Here is a 13,617-nt window from a genome sequence, read left to right on the forward strand (position 1 = left end):
CAGACAAAACGCGTCGGGCATGTTACAGATCCAAAGTTGCCTCGTGTGTGTAATTCATACTAATGTACTGCGATGATATGTGTCAATTGTATTATCATGGTAATATCATCTTTATTTCAATTTTAACTTGAAATCGTCTCTTCGGGTGTTCTTGGATTTCGTTTCAATTCGGAGTTAGTTGTAGACATAATATAGAGACATGAAATTTGTAGTTGCATGAGATCATGGAGATGAGAATTAGTCAGAGCTGATGATCATATCTGTGCAAGATTCCATTATCTTTTCAGATGCTGTGATATCAAAAATGATCTGGAGACCACCAATAATAAATACGTCTTTATCAAGGAAATGGCGTTTACGGACCACATTCTGGAGTATCTACCGCAAGGCTTTAAACATGTCTTCCTCATTAGAGATCCAACACAAGTCTACAAGTCTTTCCGGAAAGGTGCCTGTAAGTTCCTGCATGAAGATGATGTCGACATCATACAATTTAATCCGGCAGAAATACGACCACTGGCGTGGTACGAGCAACAGCACCGGCTCTGGAAATATGTCCAACAGAACCTCGACCCTCACCCCATCATCATCGACGCTACCGATCTGGCCACCAACCCACGGGAGATCTTGAAAGGTTTCTGCGATGCTGTTGGATTTCCATACAGCGATAGCCTCCTGCAGTGGTCCCCGAGTCATGAGTTCCCGAATAACTTTGTGACGGCTGGAGAAAACCTTTCCAAAACCATGGCTGTGTTTTACTCGTCAGCGCTAAGCAGCACACACTTCAATGCGCCTACCGTACAGGGATCTTTACCACGTGATCAGCTGACAGATGACATCATTAAATGTGTCGACTATTCCATGCCATTTTACCGCGAAATGTACGGTGAAAGAATGCAAGTCTCTTGAAAGTGCACCCTTGGTACATTATTTAAAGTAAAACCTCAGAAATGAAGCAACCCTTCCAATTCTATATTCGTTTGAATGTTAGGAAAACATGAAACAATGTAGACTCAAAATAAAGAACTGGGGTCCGTTGCAGAAAGAGTTGCGTTTAAACGCAAGTCAAAAAATAAATCGCAAGTCCCAAATGCGCGCCGTTGATTGGTTGAAAATCAAGTTGCGCATGATTTTTAGAGTTGCGATTGATTGCAACTCTTTCTGCAACGGGCCCCAGGACTGATAAAGAGGGTTTAATTTTGGGACGATTTTCTTTTGTTGTTCTCCAAGAAGAAACTACTAATCCATTATATGCAGTCATCTATAAAACACCATTCCAATGATACAATGGATTATGAATATATTTGCCTATTTACTCTTGATGGTCTTGTGGATAAATGCTAGACCTTCGGCGCAATCAACGCCTTTAATTTATCTTGATATGACAATTCATCATGTTCAAGCGTTTCTTTAAGAAATCAATCAATCACATAATCATTGAACTGTAAACATTGTGAAATAGTCAATATAAATAAATATCCTATATATATATATACATGTATATGGATTTGTCATCACATCCGGGAGCCAAGAGAGACTACCCTTCTCTGATATGCTCCTGTATAACATATTATTATGAGACATAGCAATCCCCCCTCCCGTGTAGGCATATCGCTAGTTTTCCTTGTCAAAGTTTGTAATAGTTTTTAATGAAATATGAAACAATTCGTGGTATAATGATAGGAATGAATCTTTAAGCAAGAGTGATGACAATACGGAACGTGATGGCAATACAGAATACCACGTTTTTCTGTTGAGGTAACTCCCGTAGGAACTCGGCAAGCACTGAGGTTCCCGCCGCATCAACCCTAATCTGGTACATAAGCAACTGCATAGGAAACATTTTACTTCGAAGTCAGTCAGTCACAGTGACCAATCTTTTAGGCGACACAAATTACCCCCGGGTCCCATTTTTTGTTAAAGTGGAGACAAAGGCCGAGCCGGTATTCGAACTCACAACCCTACAATTATGAGTCCAATGCTTTAACAACTACACCACATACACAACCCTTGAAAGCGATGGCATGCATTTACCATGTAGGCCTTTAAGATGCAATGCTTTATGATCTCCCCGTGTTCCCTTTACATTTTTTCTTGATACCTCCGCCACATTTGCTCTACGGCGGCCGTACGGCGAGTCGAAAACAGCCGTTTTAACATTTTTGTACCAGTTACGTATAGGTGGTTTGAATAAAAATGAATAAAACGGCTGTTTTTGACTCGCCGTGCGTACGGCCACCGTAGGGGACAATTGTGACTGCGCCCCGACTCCATACCGATCGATGGCATGTCATTGGAAAATTAAACGTTATAACGTGCACGGAGTCGATCGATCACTGTCATTGTAAACTGCCCTCTGCCCTGTCTGTTATTGGTTCGTTGTTTTTTTTTTCCTTGTGTTTATTGTTCCTGTCTTTTTTACTCTCTCTCTCCTTTATGTGTAAGTTTTTTTTCTCTCTATTTCTCCTGTTTGTTGTTGTTGGTGTGTTAGTTTGTTCAGCTTCGGGGTCTGATAGGGGGGGACTCATCAATGGCGGCGGAAGCCCAAAAAAATAGGGGGGACCAGCAAAAAAAATTGGGAAGCAAAAAAAAAAAAAAAAAAAAAAAAGGTTATCAACTAAAATGTTAGGGGGGATCGTCCCCCCCCCCAACGCTTCCGCCGCCTATGGAACTCATGGGGCGGGAGAATACTCAATATACATTCATTATTTCAGTTTGCATAGCTGTTACGTTAAGTCTTTTTTTATTATTTGCTTTAGCTGCATACATTAGTTGTTGAAATGTTATTTTTGCATGATTTCGGATTATGTCTCTGTTCTGATACAATTTGTCTGCTATGTTTATTACATTGTTATTTGATTGGTGTATTCACAGCTGCAATTATCATTTAGTTTTATATTTTCTTGATTATGTATGTATGAATTTTATTTGAATGAATAATAAAGAATACTACAAAACAAAAAGTATAACTTTGGTCGGCCTCCAATCGGTTTTGTTGGTGTGGCTGTGGCGTTATTAAGCAAATAGAGTTGTTTTTAAAACATATAGAACCTAAAGCGGGTACGAACCAGCAGCCATCTAAAGTCCTAAACTTCACAAATTTGACCAGGCTTCTAACCCATAATGCAACTTTCTGAACAGTGTAGTCTTGTAATTTAGGCCCATTGGAATGATAACAAACATATTTACTACTAATAATAATATTAATAGTTATGTAGCGCCATCTATCTAGAAATGTTCTATTCCGAGGCGCGTTGTTTTTATTATTATCACCCCGGCTTTAGCTCGAGCTGCCACTACTCAGTACATCCATACTGCAATAATAATGTTACCATCTAGGTATAATTTTCCTCTCAAACCCAATTTAGTTTCTCTGTCAGGAAAATTGTAGGCTGAATGTTTTCTGTATCATATAGTTATCTCAGGTATATTTTCAGACTAGCTATATATTACACACAATGAATGAGAGACCACACACAGTTCACTCCCATTTTAAATCAACTCATGAGTTCAATTCCCAGACTCGTCTGAAGACGGCTATGGGATTAATTAATCATGTTTATTGAATCGATCTGATCTGCTGAGTTAGGGGGTCGATTCTACAACTCACTCTCCTCCAATATTAGAGGGACATGACAAGAAAGAAGGCTTGGAACGACGCCATCCTGACATGGCCCTGTGAAACCGGGGTGCAGCACACCCAAGAATTTTACTTGGGGTTCCTGCGGGTGTTATCCTTCATAGTCACATAGGAAGCGCCTTTAGAAATCTGGCAGATAATAATGCTAAATGGCAGAAATGTTAGCCAAATGACCTACTTTTTTGTGAAAACCCTTTTTTTTTGCTTGTCAAATTTGTCCTGAATTTTATAGCGAACCCCCTTTTTTGCTTGTCAAATCTCAAACAGCACCCCCTTAAAAAATCGTTCCCAGGTCCCTGCATAATTCTTGCCTCCTGACATTCTAAATTTTATCTGAAAAATAATCATTTATCAGTAAGGTTTCCCCATCACTACCTCCGAGAGTCCCATCAAATGCCCTCTTCTTTCGCCATACACAACAACAACAAAAGAAAAACCCCTCTAAATATACCTACTCACTTCGGACTTTTTAAACTTGACTTATTGTAAGAATACTCAGCATTCTACTGAAATCTTAGCAAGGTTTATTAAGTTTCAGTGGGGTTTAACATAAAAAAATGCACAGTAAAGTATTTACTGTATCTATTCAGTGTTTGTATCCGATTTGTAATATTACCATGGTTACGCCAAATTGGTATAACTTGCGAAATTGATTCTCAAATCTATCTTATACACAATATAAGGTGTTAGTGATAGCCGCGTTTTACGAAATAATTCACCACAAAGTATAAAAACAAATAAATTAGTTTCATTATTTCAAACTGCCTCTTTGTTTATCTCCCATTAACTGGTCGCTCGTAAAGTCTAAACTTCTACATCTTGATAATGCTACTGCTGCTAGTATTAGATTGTGTTTTAACCCCATTGTATTTCATTAATATCTTATTAGTGGCTAAGGTCTCACGGAAGATCAACCTTTCTTGAATGGTCTACCCTCGTTAGATATAAATAAATAAATACATAGATGAATATAATCTTGTGCCCGATATGACATCGCTTGAACTCTGTTGAGCTCATAAAAGATGAATGATGAGAAGGCTTCGATAATGAAAGTCAACATAACAATCGAGTTGATTGTTATCGTTAAAAAATAATATGGATCATTTTTTATAGCGCAGCTACCATATTATTATACTCTACTGCGCTTAACATTTGGTATTATATTATTACCCCGGCTCATTTTCTAATTGCTTTTGCTTCATGCATAACCTTGCATCAGTGGCCCCAATTAAAACATTAAACCACGCTATTTACTATATGAACTTGACAGTGGGTTGTTTCATAGTTTAAAAAACATGATTAATTCATTTAAAATTAAGTTTTAAAACTACACTTTGTTGTTTAAAGGCCATCGCACACCTTACGACTGTTCGCGATCCGATTTTGGAACAAATCGAACTTTGCTCATTTTCTGAACATGTGAATGGAACAGATCATTTTATTTGAGGTTAAAATTTATTGAAAGAATACTAATATAACCATTTTGGAAGATTGCAAGCCTTTATTTTGGAGTAAAGGCCAAATTAGTTTCAAATCGCAGCCAATCATACGACTGCTATGACGTCATTACGACTAGATTTTAAATTCGCTTTTATTCTAAGAAGGATGACAGCATAGTCACAGATTTGAACATAGGTATTCGTTCGATGATTTCGAACATTACACAGTAAGATATTCCAATTCTCAATATTAGCATTAAATTTTACATTTTATTCTGAAATCGGGTCGCAGACCAATCGTAAGGTGTGCGGTCGCCTTTAGCACTTGTTTAAAATAAAAAGATATACTACTAAGGTCATTATAGTAAACAACATTGTACAAAATGTTAAACAGCATTTTGATTGTGTACTAGGTGAAATTATGTTATGTTTATGCCATTAATAGATGGATAAGAATGGCAATAATTCACAAAGAGATTTTACAAGAAGGAATCGCATCTTTGCTTTCTTTTGCAGGACGTTTATCTGCATTCTTTTACCTAACTGTACTTGTATTAACCTGATGGCTTTAAAGCGATCACGTATAAGAGCGCATGAATAATTCACATTTATCCAGGGTATAGCTACTTCAGCTATCAACGAACTTCCAGCGGGCACAGCATATCATAATTTTATCAGTTTCTTTGTCCGTTCTGATACATTGTATTGAGCGCCTGCCAAGAAGACATAATATTCTATCTTTAAAGTATTTGGTACGACTCGGTGGGAGATCGAACCCACGACCTAATATTCACAAACCGGTCGCTTCTACCACTGGGCCACCGAGCACGGATATACGAGTGACGTGATCATTAAGTGCGATCATGGCCACATAAAGGTACTTTGTCATTTGCTATCATTAAAACAGATAAGGACAGATTGGTGGATGGACAGATTGATAATTGGACGAAAAAAGGAAATTGTAGGTATATAGATGCCTCAATCTATTTACAATTTCCTCTTATAGATAGATAGATAGATATATAGATAGAAAGGTATAGGTAGGTAGGTAGATGAATAAGATAGAGAGACAGATATGTATACATACAAATTTGATTCTTTTTTGTTTTATAACATATTTTTATTGTCTTCTCTCAGATCAAATATACAATAACAATATAAGTATCATAAGCAAACCAATAAATGAAACAAGTATTATCACAAAATGCATTTGTACAAACGATCATCGAGAAAGGAAAGTATGACTTATAAATGATAATGAAGAACATTTAACTTGTTTCTAATACAGATATGAGAGAAAAGCAATATAATGATATATCGATAGATCACGGAACATGCTTACAGTTACAGTCTACTCTGACCAAACGCATTGTGGACTGCGTATATTATGGTGTTCCAAATTGGAACCAGCTTGCCATGTGATAATAGCAAACCTTATACCCTACGTCAAAATGACAGTATGAATGAAGTCTTCGAGAGCATCCGATTTCATCATTTTCAGGGGTCCGTAACACAAAGCTTTATAGCAATGATCGTAGACCAATTTCTACGATTGATTCCATTGACTCTCATGTACAATTAATCGTGAAAATCAAGCGTACGATTAATCGCCAACCTTCGTGTTACGGGACCCACGAGCTTCAACGACGACCGTACGCAACTACTGTCGCAACATACCATACTCTTTTCTGTGCCAGACATGCGCATTTAAGGCCCCTCCCCCAAAGCAACAGTATATCGCAGAATGTTATCACAATAAAAAAGCACAGGGCGGATCTATTGAATTGAGATCCGTGCCTCTATTCAGGTTCGACATGATCGATAAACCTAGGAATATGAATATTTCCCGCCATCGCAACTGTAATGTCAAGTTTATGTGTGTATAGACCAGCAGTACTATTGTGCCGCTATCTGACCCAATTTTCTGATATTGAACGTTCAGGGCCAAATTAATGGTATATCACAATTACCGTTTTGTATAGCTTACTGAATAATGGTATGACCGCGTGTGCTATAAATAGTCAGGCATACATTTTATTAGCTGTATAAACGACATTGATAGTTGGAAATAAACAGAATACGTCTATAACGATGTCTGTACAATACTTTATATTGGTGCCCTTATTTCCACAAATATTTACAGATCTATTTCATTTTGAATTGATGGAATGTGTCTGTATTAAATTACTATGTTTTAAAAACGGGAATTACCATTTCTAATCATCGTTCATGCAGAGGACAAATGAAAATGTTACGGAAGGATTACCATGATTACAGTGCCATAAACCCAAAGAAATGGCGAGATATATATATCTTGTTAATATTAGATTTGTAATAATAGCCTTATGTTGGCATTGCGAGATAGGTTTCCTTGCCAGTCGACTTATAATATGTTGTAGGGCGACATGGGGAGACTTGCTAACTTTTCATGTCGACATATACCTTTGCATAAATCAACTTGGTAAGATAACTATCTCGACACAATTAACTTGACTTGACAAGATAGAGTATATCGCCATCTAGTCAAGTCGATGGCAATTCAAAGCTTAGGTATAAAAAATCAGGGAATTACAATTCAAACATAAAGAGTGTGGAGCTAAGCTGGATGGATGCGACTGCAGTGATCTTTGGATTCGTCAACTGTTCTGGTGAGTGTTACAAACGCTTACGAATGTTTTCGATCTGTCCTGTAACAGACAACCAGCATGCGTTCGCAAACATCTGACGCAAATTTGTCTAAAGCCAGGTAACACCAAAACCAACTTCTGCCGAATAAATTCGGACTAATTCTGCCCGAATATGGCCTGATTCTGATGGATTCTGAACGTATTCGTCTCTGATTCGGGAGCTCCCCGAGTCAAATCGGGAGGATTCGGGAGTATTCCGTTCTCCCTCTTTGAATGCGAGAAAATTCGGGGGGGGGGGATTCGGGAACATTCGTGGATGGATTCGGCCCGTTTTGAAATGTTCAAAACCAGCCGAATATCCTCCAAAATTCTTGGAAGTCAATTCTTAACAAATGCACTCCACTTCGGGACCTATTCCAGACCGATTCGCCTCTGATTCGGTCCGAAATTATTTGGGAAAACTCGGGTTTAAGTTAGTCGATATTGCACAGAAGACATTTATGAATGTGGTCGCTAGAACTGGCGAATCAGAAAGAACGTCAGCAACATTGTATAACAACCAATGGAAAGACTTTTTTAATTGCTTGTGATTGTTTACGGAAAAATACATTCGCAAAGAAAGTTAAAACATGTTTAAAATTTCTCTCCGACACGAATACACGTTTGCTACATGTACAATGAATATTATTTAAGTAATCAACCCACTGATAAAAAAATAAGTGCTTCGAGTTTCGCAGACACATTTTCCTTTATGAAGCAGTTGGGAAACATGACAGATATAGTTTGATGTCACAAGTAAACATTCGTAAGAGTACGACACTCATCAGAAAAGTTGGCGAATCTCAAATTGGCAACGTTCGTAAGGATCCGTCGCTCGGTAGGCGACTATACGTTCGCACGCATTTGACACTCTGTGACGCACCCGATCAAGGATCAGGGACAATATCAATTAATTTGTGCGAAGTATACAGTACCTAAGCAAATTATTACACCATAACAAATTTAGTCAGAACGAAACAAAATCGTGTTTAAAAGCTCTCGCAATTGGCCTTGCGACTAGTTAGACTATTGCAATAATGTGAAAGAATAACATATGTAACCGGACCGGCACAACCGGTCGCAAGACGTAGTTGTGAAAGTAAATTTATTACGCAACTTTTTTTAAGAGAATGAGATCCTGACGAAAGTATGATTATTTCAATGACACAGAGGAATTCAAATAAACGTATAATTTAACCAAATTGATTATGAAATGAGGCAGTTTCTAAGTATCAAAATTACTTTCAATCTTGTCATTCGCAAGACGTAGTTGTGAAAGTAAATTTATTACGCAACTTTTCTCAAGAGAATGAGATCCTGACGAAAGTATGATTATTTCAATGACACAGAGGAATTCAAATAAACGTATAATTTAACCAAATTGATTATGAAATGAGGCAGTTTCTAAGTATCAAAATTACTTTCAATCTTGTCATTGCGATTCCCACATTGAAAACGTTGCTTCAAAATAGCAGCTTTGGTAGTTTTCCATGTAATCTTATGTTATGTTTTTTTTTTTACAAGTGAATGAATATAGGAACTGATATATCAACCAGATCAAGAGCAAATGAGCTAAAATTATCAGAACACATCATGCATTGGATGAGAAGTTTCAAATTGAAGAAAGATAACAGTTAACATCCCGGTGGGTGTTTCATTAAGCTGTTCGTAAGTTAAGAACGACTTTAAGAACGACTGGTGACCTTTTATTGTGGTAAATACTATATTGAATTAAAAATTTGCATTTGGTTTAGCGCATAAGAAAGGATCACCGGTCGTTTTTAAAGTCGCTCTTAACTTACGAACAGATTTATGAAACGGCTCCCAGTTTTTAAGTCAAGTGAAGTCCGATTGTAGTTCAAGTTTCATTTATTTTTCCTCAAGAGATCAAGATAAAATACATTAAAAAATAGACAATGTGAATACAATGAATATCAAATTTAAAGAAAGTGAGGAAGGTAATGACCAAAAAGGAAGAAACCTTGTGTGAGGCCAACCCATAACAAAAATTGTACTTAAAGAAATATTAAAAACATATAATCACAAATTCAATGAGAAAAAAAACATAACAAACAAACAAACACCTAACTAAACCTTATCCGAATGAGAATTTGAGATTGCCTCGAGTTCTTAATCTGGGGAAGAGGGTGAAAAGGTTTTGCCACACACGCGAGCTTTCTTTACTTTTAAAAAATGCACAAACAGGACACTGTTAAGAGACTTGCATTCTTGCTTCATACATTTCACGGTAAAATGGCATAGAATAGTCGACACACTTGATGACGTCATCTGTAAGCTGATCACGTGGTAAAGGTCCCTGTATGGTAGGCGCCACGAAGTGTGTACTGCTGAACGCTGCCGAGTAAAACACGGACATGGACTCGAAGAGGTTCTCACCCGCCGTCACAAAGTTCTTCGGGAACTCATGACTCGGGGACCACTGCAGAAGGCTATCGCTGTATGGAAATCCAACAGCATCGCAGAAACCTTTCAAGATCTCCCGTGGGTTGGTGGCCAGATCGGTAGCGTCGATGATGATGGGGTGAGGGTTGAGATCATTTTGTTGGACATATTTCCAGAGCCGGTGCTGTTGCTCGTACCACAACATTGGTCGTAATTCTATCGGATCATCTCGTACGATGTCGCAATCGTCTACATGCATCAACCCCAAGACGCCTTTCCTGAAGGACTTGTAGACCTTCGTTGGATCTCTGATGAGGAAGACATGCTTGAAGCCATTCGGTAGATACTCAAGAATGTATTCTGTAAGATATGCCATCTCCTTTATAAAGACGAACCTACTCTTGGTAGTCTCCAATTCTCGTTTGATTTCACAGCATCTGCAAAGATACCGAAAAAAATGTTCAGGTATGAGTATCAGCCTCCAATTTTAGTCTATTAAATCACATGATACTATCGATAGTCCTACGGATTCGACTTAATAATGGCAAAACCAGAAATACCCGTGCAATTTGAAGTAAAGTAATATTCAAACGATTAAATTTTAATTTCCTGATAAATCTTATAGGTAAGTCGATATTATTTTGTCATGCTCGAAGAAAATTAAAAGTCAATCCTTATCTAGAAAAATGTAGCATCGAATCAATAAAGAAAAATCAAACAAGCACAACGCTGAAATTTCATCGAATTTCATCGAAAAATAAGAACGTTATGACATTTTACAGTTTTGCTTTGTATATTTCATCAACAGTAATGTGCACAACTCAGTGATATTCGAATGAGAGAGTCGATGATATCCCTCACTTTTTCCTTGTTTTTGTTAAGAATTATAAAATATTTACTTTTTTACAGATATAACAATAAGGACCAACTTGACTGAACCACAAAATGTAAAACAGAGTTAAAGGGAGGACTAAAACTTGGTTTCAGATGACAATGAAGAGGAAAAATGAAAATAATTAATATTTCATAAAATAAAATGCAACAAATTGTGAGGGTGTAACCATGGTAACGTCATCAATCCTCTCATTCGCATAGCGACCAGGATGTGAATTATAAATGCTTTGTGAAATTAAGCGATTTTGATGATTTCTTTTAGTGTTGGATTTTTATCTTTGTTGGGGTGGTCTTGCCCTTAAAGAACGTCAGAAAAAATAGCAAAAGTAAAGCTTTTTCAGATCAGTATCGTTTGCACACAATAATCAGCCTATCATAATTTTTGTGTCAAGTCTGACTAGATTTACATCTGCAAAACAACCCAACTAAATCAGCGATACTCACGATATTCTCTTTGGCATCAAAATGCCACTGAAAGCCTTTGTAAACACCGTTATCGCTTCTGCGTACACCGCCTCGTTCCCGTCAAGATTCCTCGGCAGCTCGCGACCGGTCGCCGATTTCAAAATGCCACTCGCCGTTTTAGAATACGAATACAGTTCCAGATAGACTTCCATCTCATCAATGGTGCTCATGCATTTCGCAAACACTGTCGACATCGTTCGAGGTACACCCCACAAAGCCACTTTGACTTGCTTGTCCGCCATGATCTCGGGGGTACGTGTATATGAGTACGTTTAACGAAGATGGATGTTACACAGGCGTGTAATTTATTGAAATTATTGACAGGGGTTTGTTCACAAAATCATAGAGAAGTCAACAAAATTTTGACAATATACCAAAATTATATTATGTCCAATGTTCAACTACTGCAATCCTAAAGGTCCTTTGGACTTTATAATATATTGAACATAAATTATATTGGAAATATTTATTGACTGCAAGAAGTTGATATCAGAGTTCCGTTCCACAACTACTTATTATATTTACAAATGCACAATATCAATAACAAGTTTTACGACAAGCGAATCAGATTGAAGGATTTCAGTGGCTTTCAATTACTATCACAAATATTTTGTATTATGAATAATTTATGAAACAGGCCCCATGAAGACACACTTTACAATACATTTCGACTGTCACCTCAAATAAAAACAAATATGCATTTGCTCCCGTAAAACAGACATAAAACTTAATGTGTGTGCCTTAAAAATTCCAACGATACCCTATGAGGCGCCGAATGTACCAATATTATATAGAACAATTATTTGTTATATAATCATTATTTATTAAATAATAACTATTATTTATATATAATTTACATTTTATTTGTAAATAACTACTATTATATAAAATATCATTTCTAATTATTTATATATAATTCCAAGTAATACTTCATTATTTGTAAATAATAATAGTTCGACATTCCATTATTTATAAATAATGATTATTTGTTTTTCATTATTTATAAATAATGATTATTTGTTTTTCATTATTTATAATAAGATTATTCGAATAAGCGAAGAAGATAGTTTGCGAGAGAAGACAGGTCTTCTCAAAAAACCAATTATTGGCAAGCCATACACGGCCCGCGAAAACAAAGCGCGCCCCTGCGATTCCGCGGGAATTCTCCAAGGACACGCCCCCAGCAACATGTCTGTGATTGGCTGGGCATGTCATGGATGGCGCCGTTACACAGCGCCCTTGGTGACAGCCAGGCAACGGCAACGGGGGCACAGCCTCTACGCTAAAAAGAACCAATGAAATGCATTGAAAGAATTCAGGGACGTGCGCAATACGCGACAGATTTGGAAGCACATGTTTATTCTCAACTAAGCTCTGGGGGATGCAAGACGTTAATTTGCCCTCCCTCCCGCCCATTTAATAATGGTTGTGAGTGGTTGGTTATAATATTGTCAGGGTCGGAGGGTATTGTTTCTGCCTCCAAAAATGTGGTACACATGTTATGAAAAAAGATTGGATGATATAATACATGGTTGTTAATAATTCTGTCGTGATTTTTTTTTTTATACTCAAATCTGTCAAAGGCGATTGTGCTAATTAATCTAAATGTGGTAATAGCGAATTTTAAAGACGGGGCTCGAGATTGCTCAATGAGCCTGTTTAAGTGCAAGTTGTGCCGGTTACAGTTGATTGAAATAACCTTATATTTTGGTTGGTTATACTGTTGATAGATAACATGGATTTATTTTGGTTGGTTGGCTGGGCATGTGTTTGGATAGAATTGCATTGGTTGCATAGGCTTGTATTAGTTGACTGGATGGGCTTGATTGGCTTGTTGGTCGGATAGACTTGCATTGGTTGGTTGGGCGATATGTTTGGTTGTTTATTATCATAAGGATCCACGCTCTACAAGCAAGGCTTTTAGTGGATCCCCTCATTTCCAAACAAGTTCTTGTTAATACAATTGCCCAAATTTTCATAATTTGTCTATAGTTGATTTGTAATTACAATTGTTGTGTATTTGTGTTTATGCATTTAGTGCATATTTGATTTGTACCGTGATTTTTTATGATGTACATGACGGAAGTTCAAAATGAACTCGTTTTTATTC

At 37.2% G+C, this 13,617-nt stretch overlaps 2 protein-coding genes across 2 annotated transcripts; one reads left to right on the top strand and one right to left on the bottom strand.

The window, feature by feature from the left end:
• The first annotated feature begins 348 nt into the window (after positions 1 to 348).
• On the top strand, positions 349 to 909 carry LOC135154190 (uncharacterized). Its single transcript, XM_064099503.1, has one exon. It carries the CDS (start codon positions 349 to 351, stop codon positions 907 to 909), a length of 561 nt encoding a protein of 186 aa, XP_063955573.1.
• Positions 910 to 8,261: 7,352 nt separating this feature from the next.
• On the bottom strand, positions 8,262 to 11,809 carry LOC129261432 (uncharacterized). Its single transcript, XM_054899496.2, has 2 exons — positions 11,487 to 11,809; positions 8,262 to 10,585 (listed from the first exon to the last, which is right to left on the bottom strand). The coding sequence occupies exons 1-2, from the start codon at positions 11,747 to 11,749 to the stop codon at positions 9,958 to 9,960; spliced, it is 891 nt and encodes a 296-aa protein (XP_054755471.2). The 5' UTR covers positions 11,750 to 11,809; the 3' UTR covers positions 8,262 to 9,957.
• Between the last annotated feature and the right edge of the window lie 1,808 nt (positions 11,810 to 13,617).

This window comes from Lytechinus pictus, chromosome 5 (genome assembly GCF_037042905.1).
Source record: "Lytechinus pictus isolate F3 Inbred chromosome 5, Lp3.0, whole genome shotgun sequence".
Taxonomy (NCBI): Eukaryota; Metazoa; Echinodermata; class Echinoidea; order Temnopleuroida; family Toxopneustidae; genus Lytechinus; species Lytechinus pictus.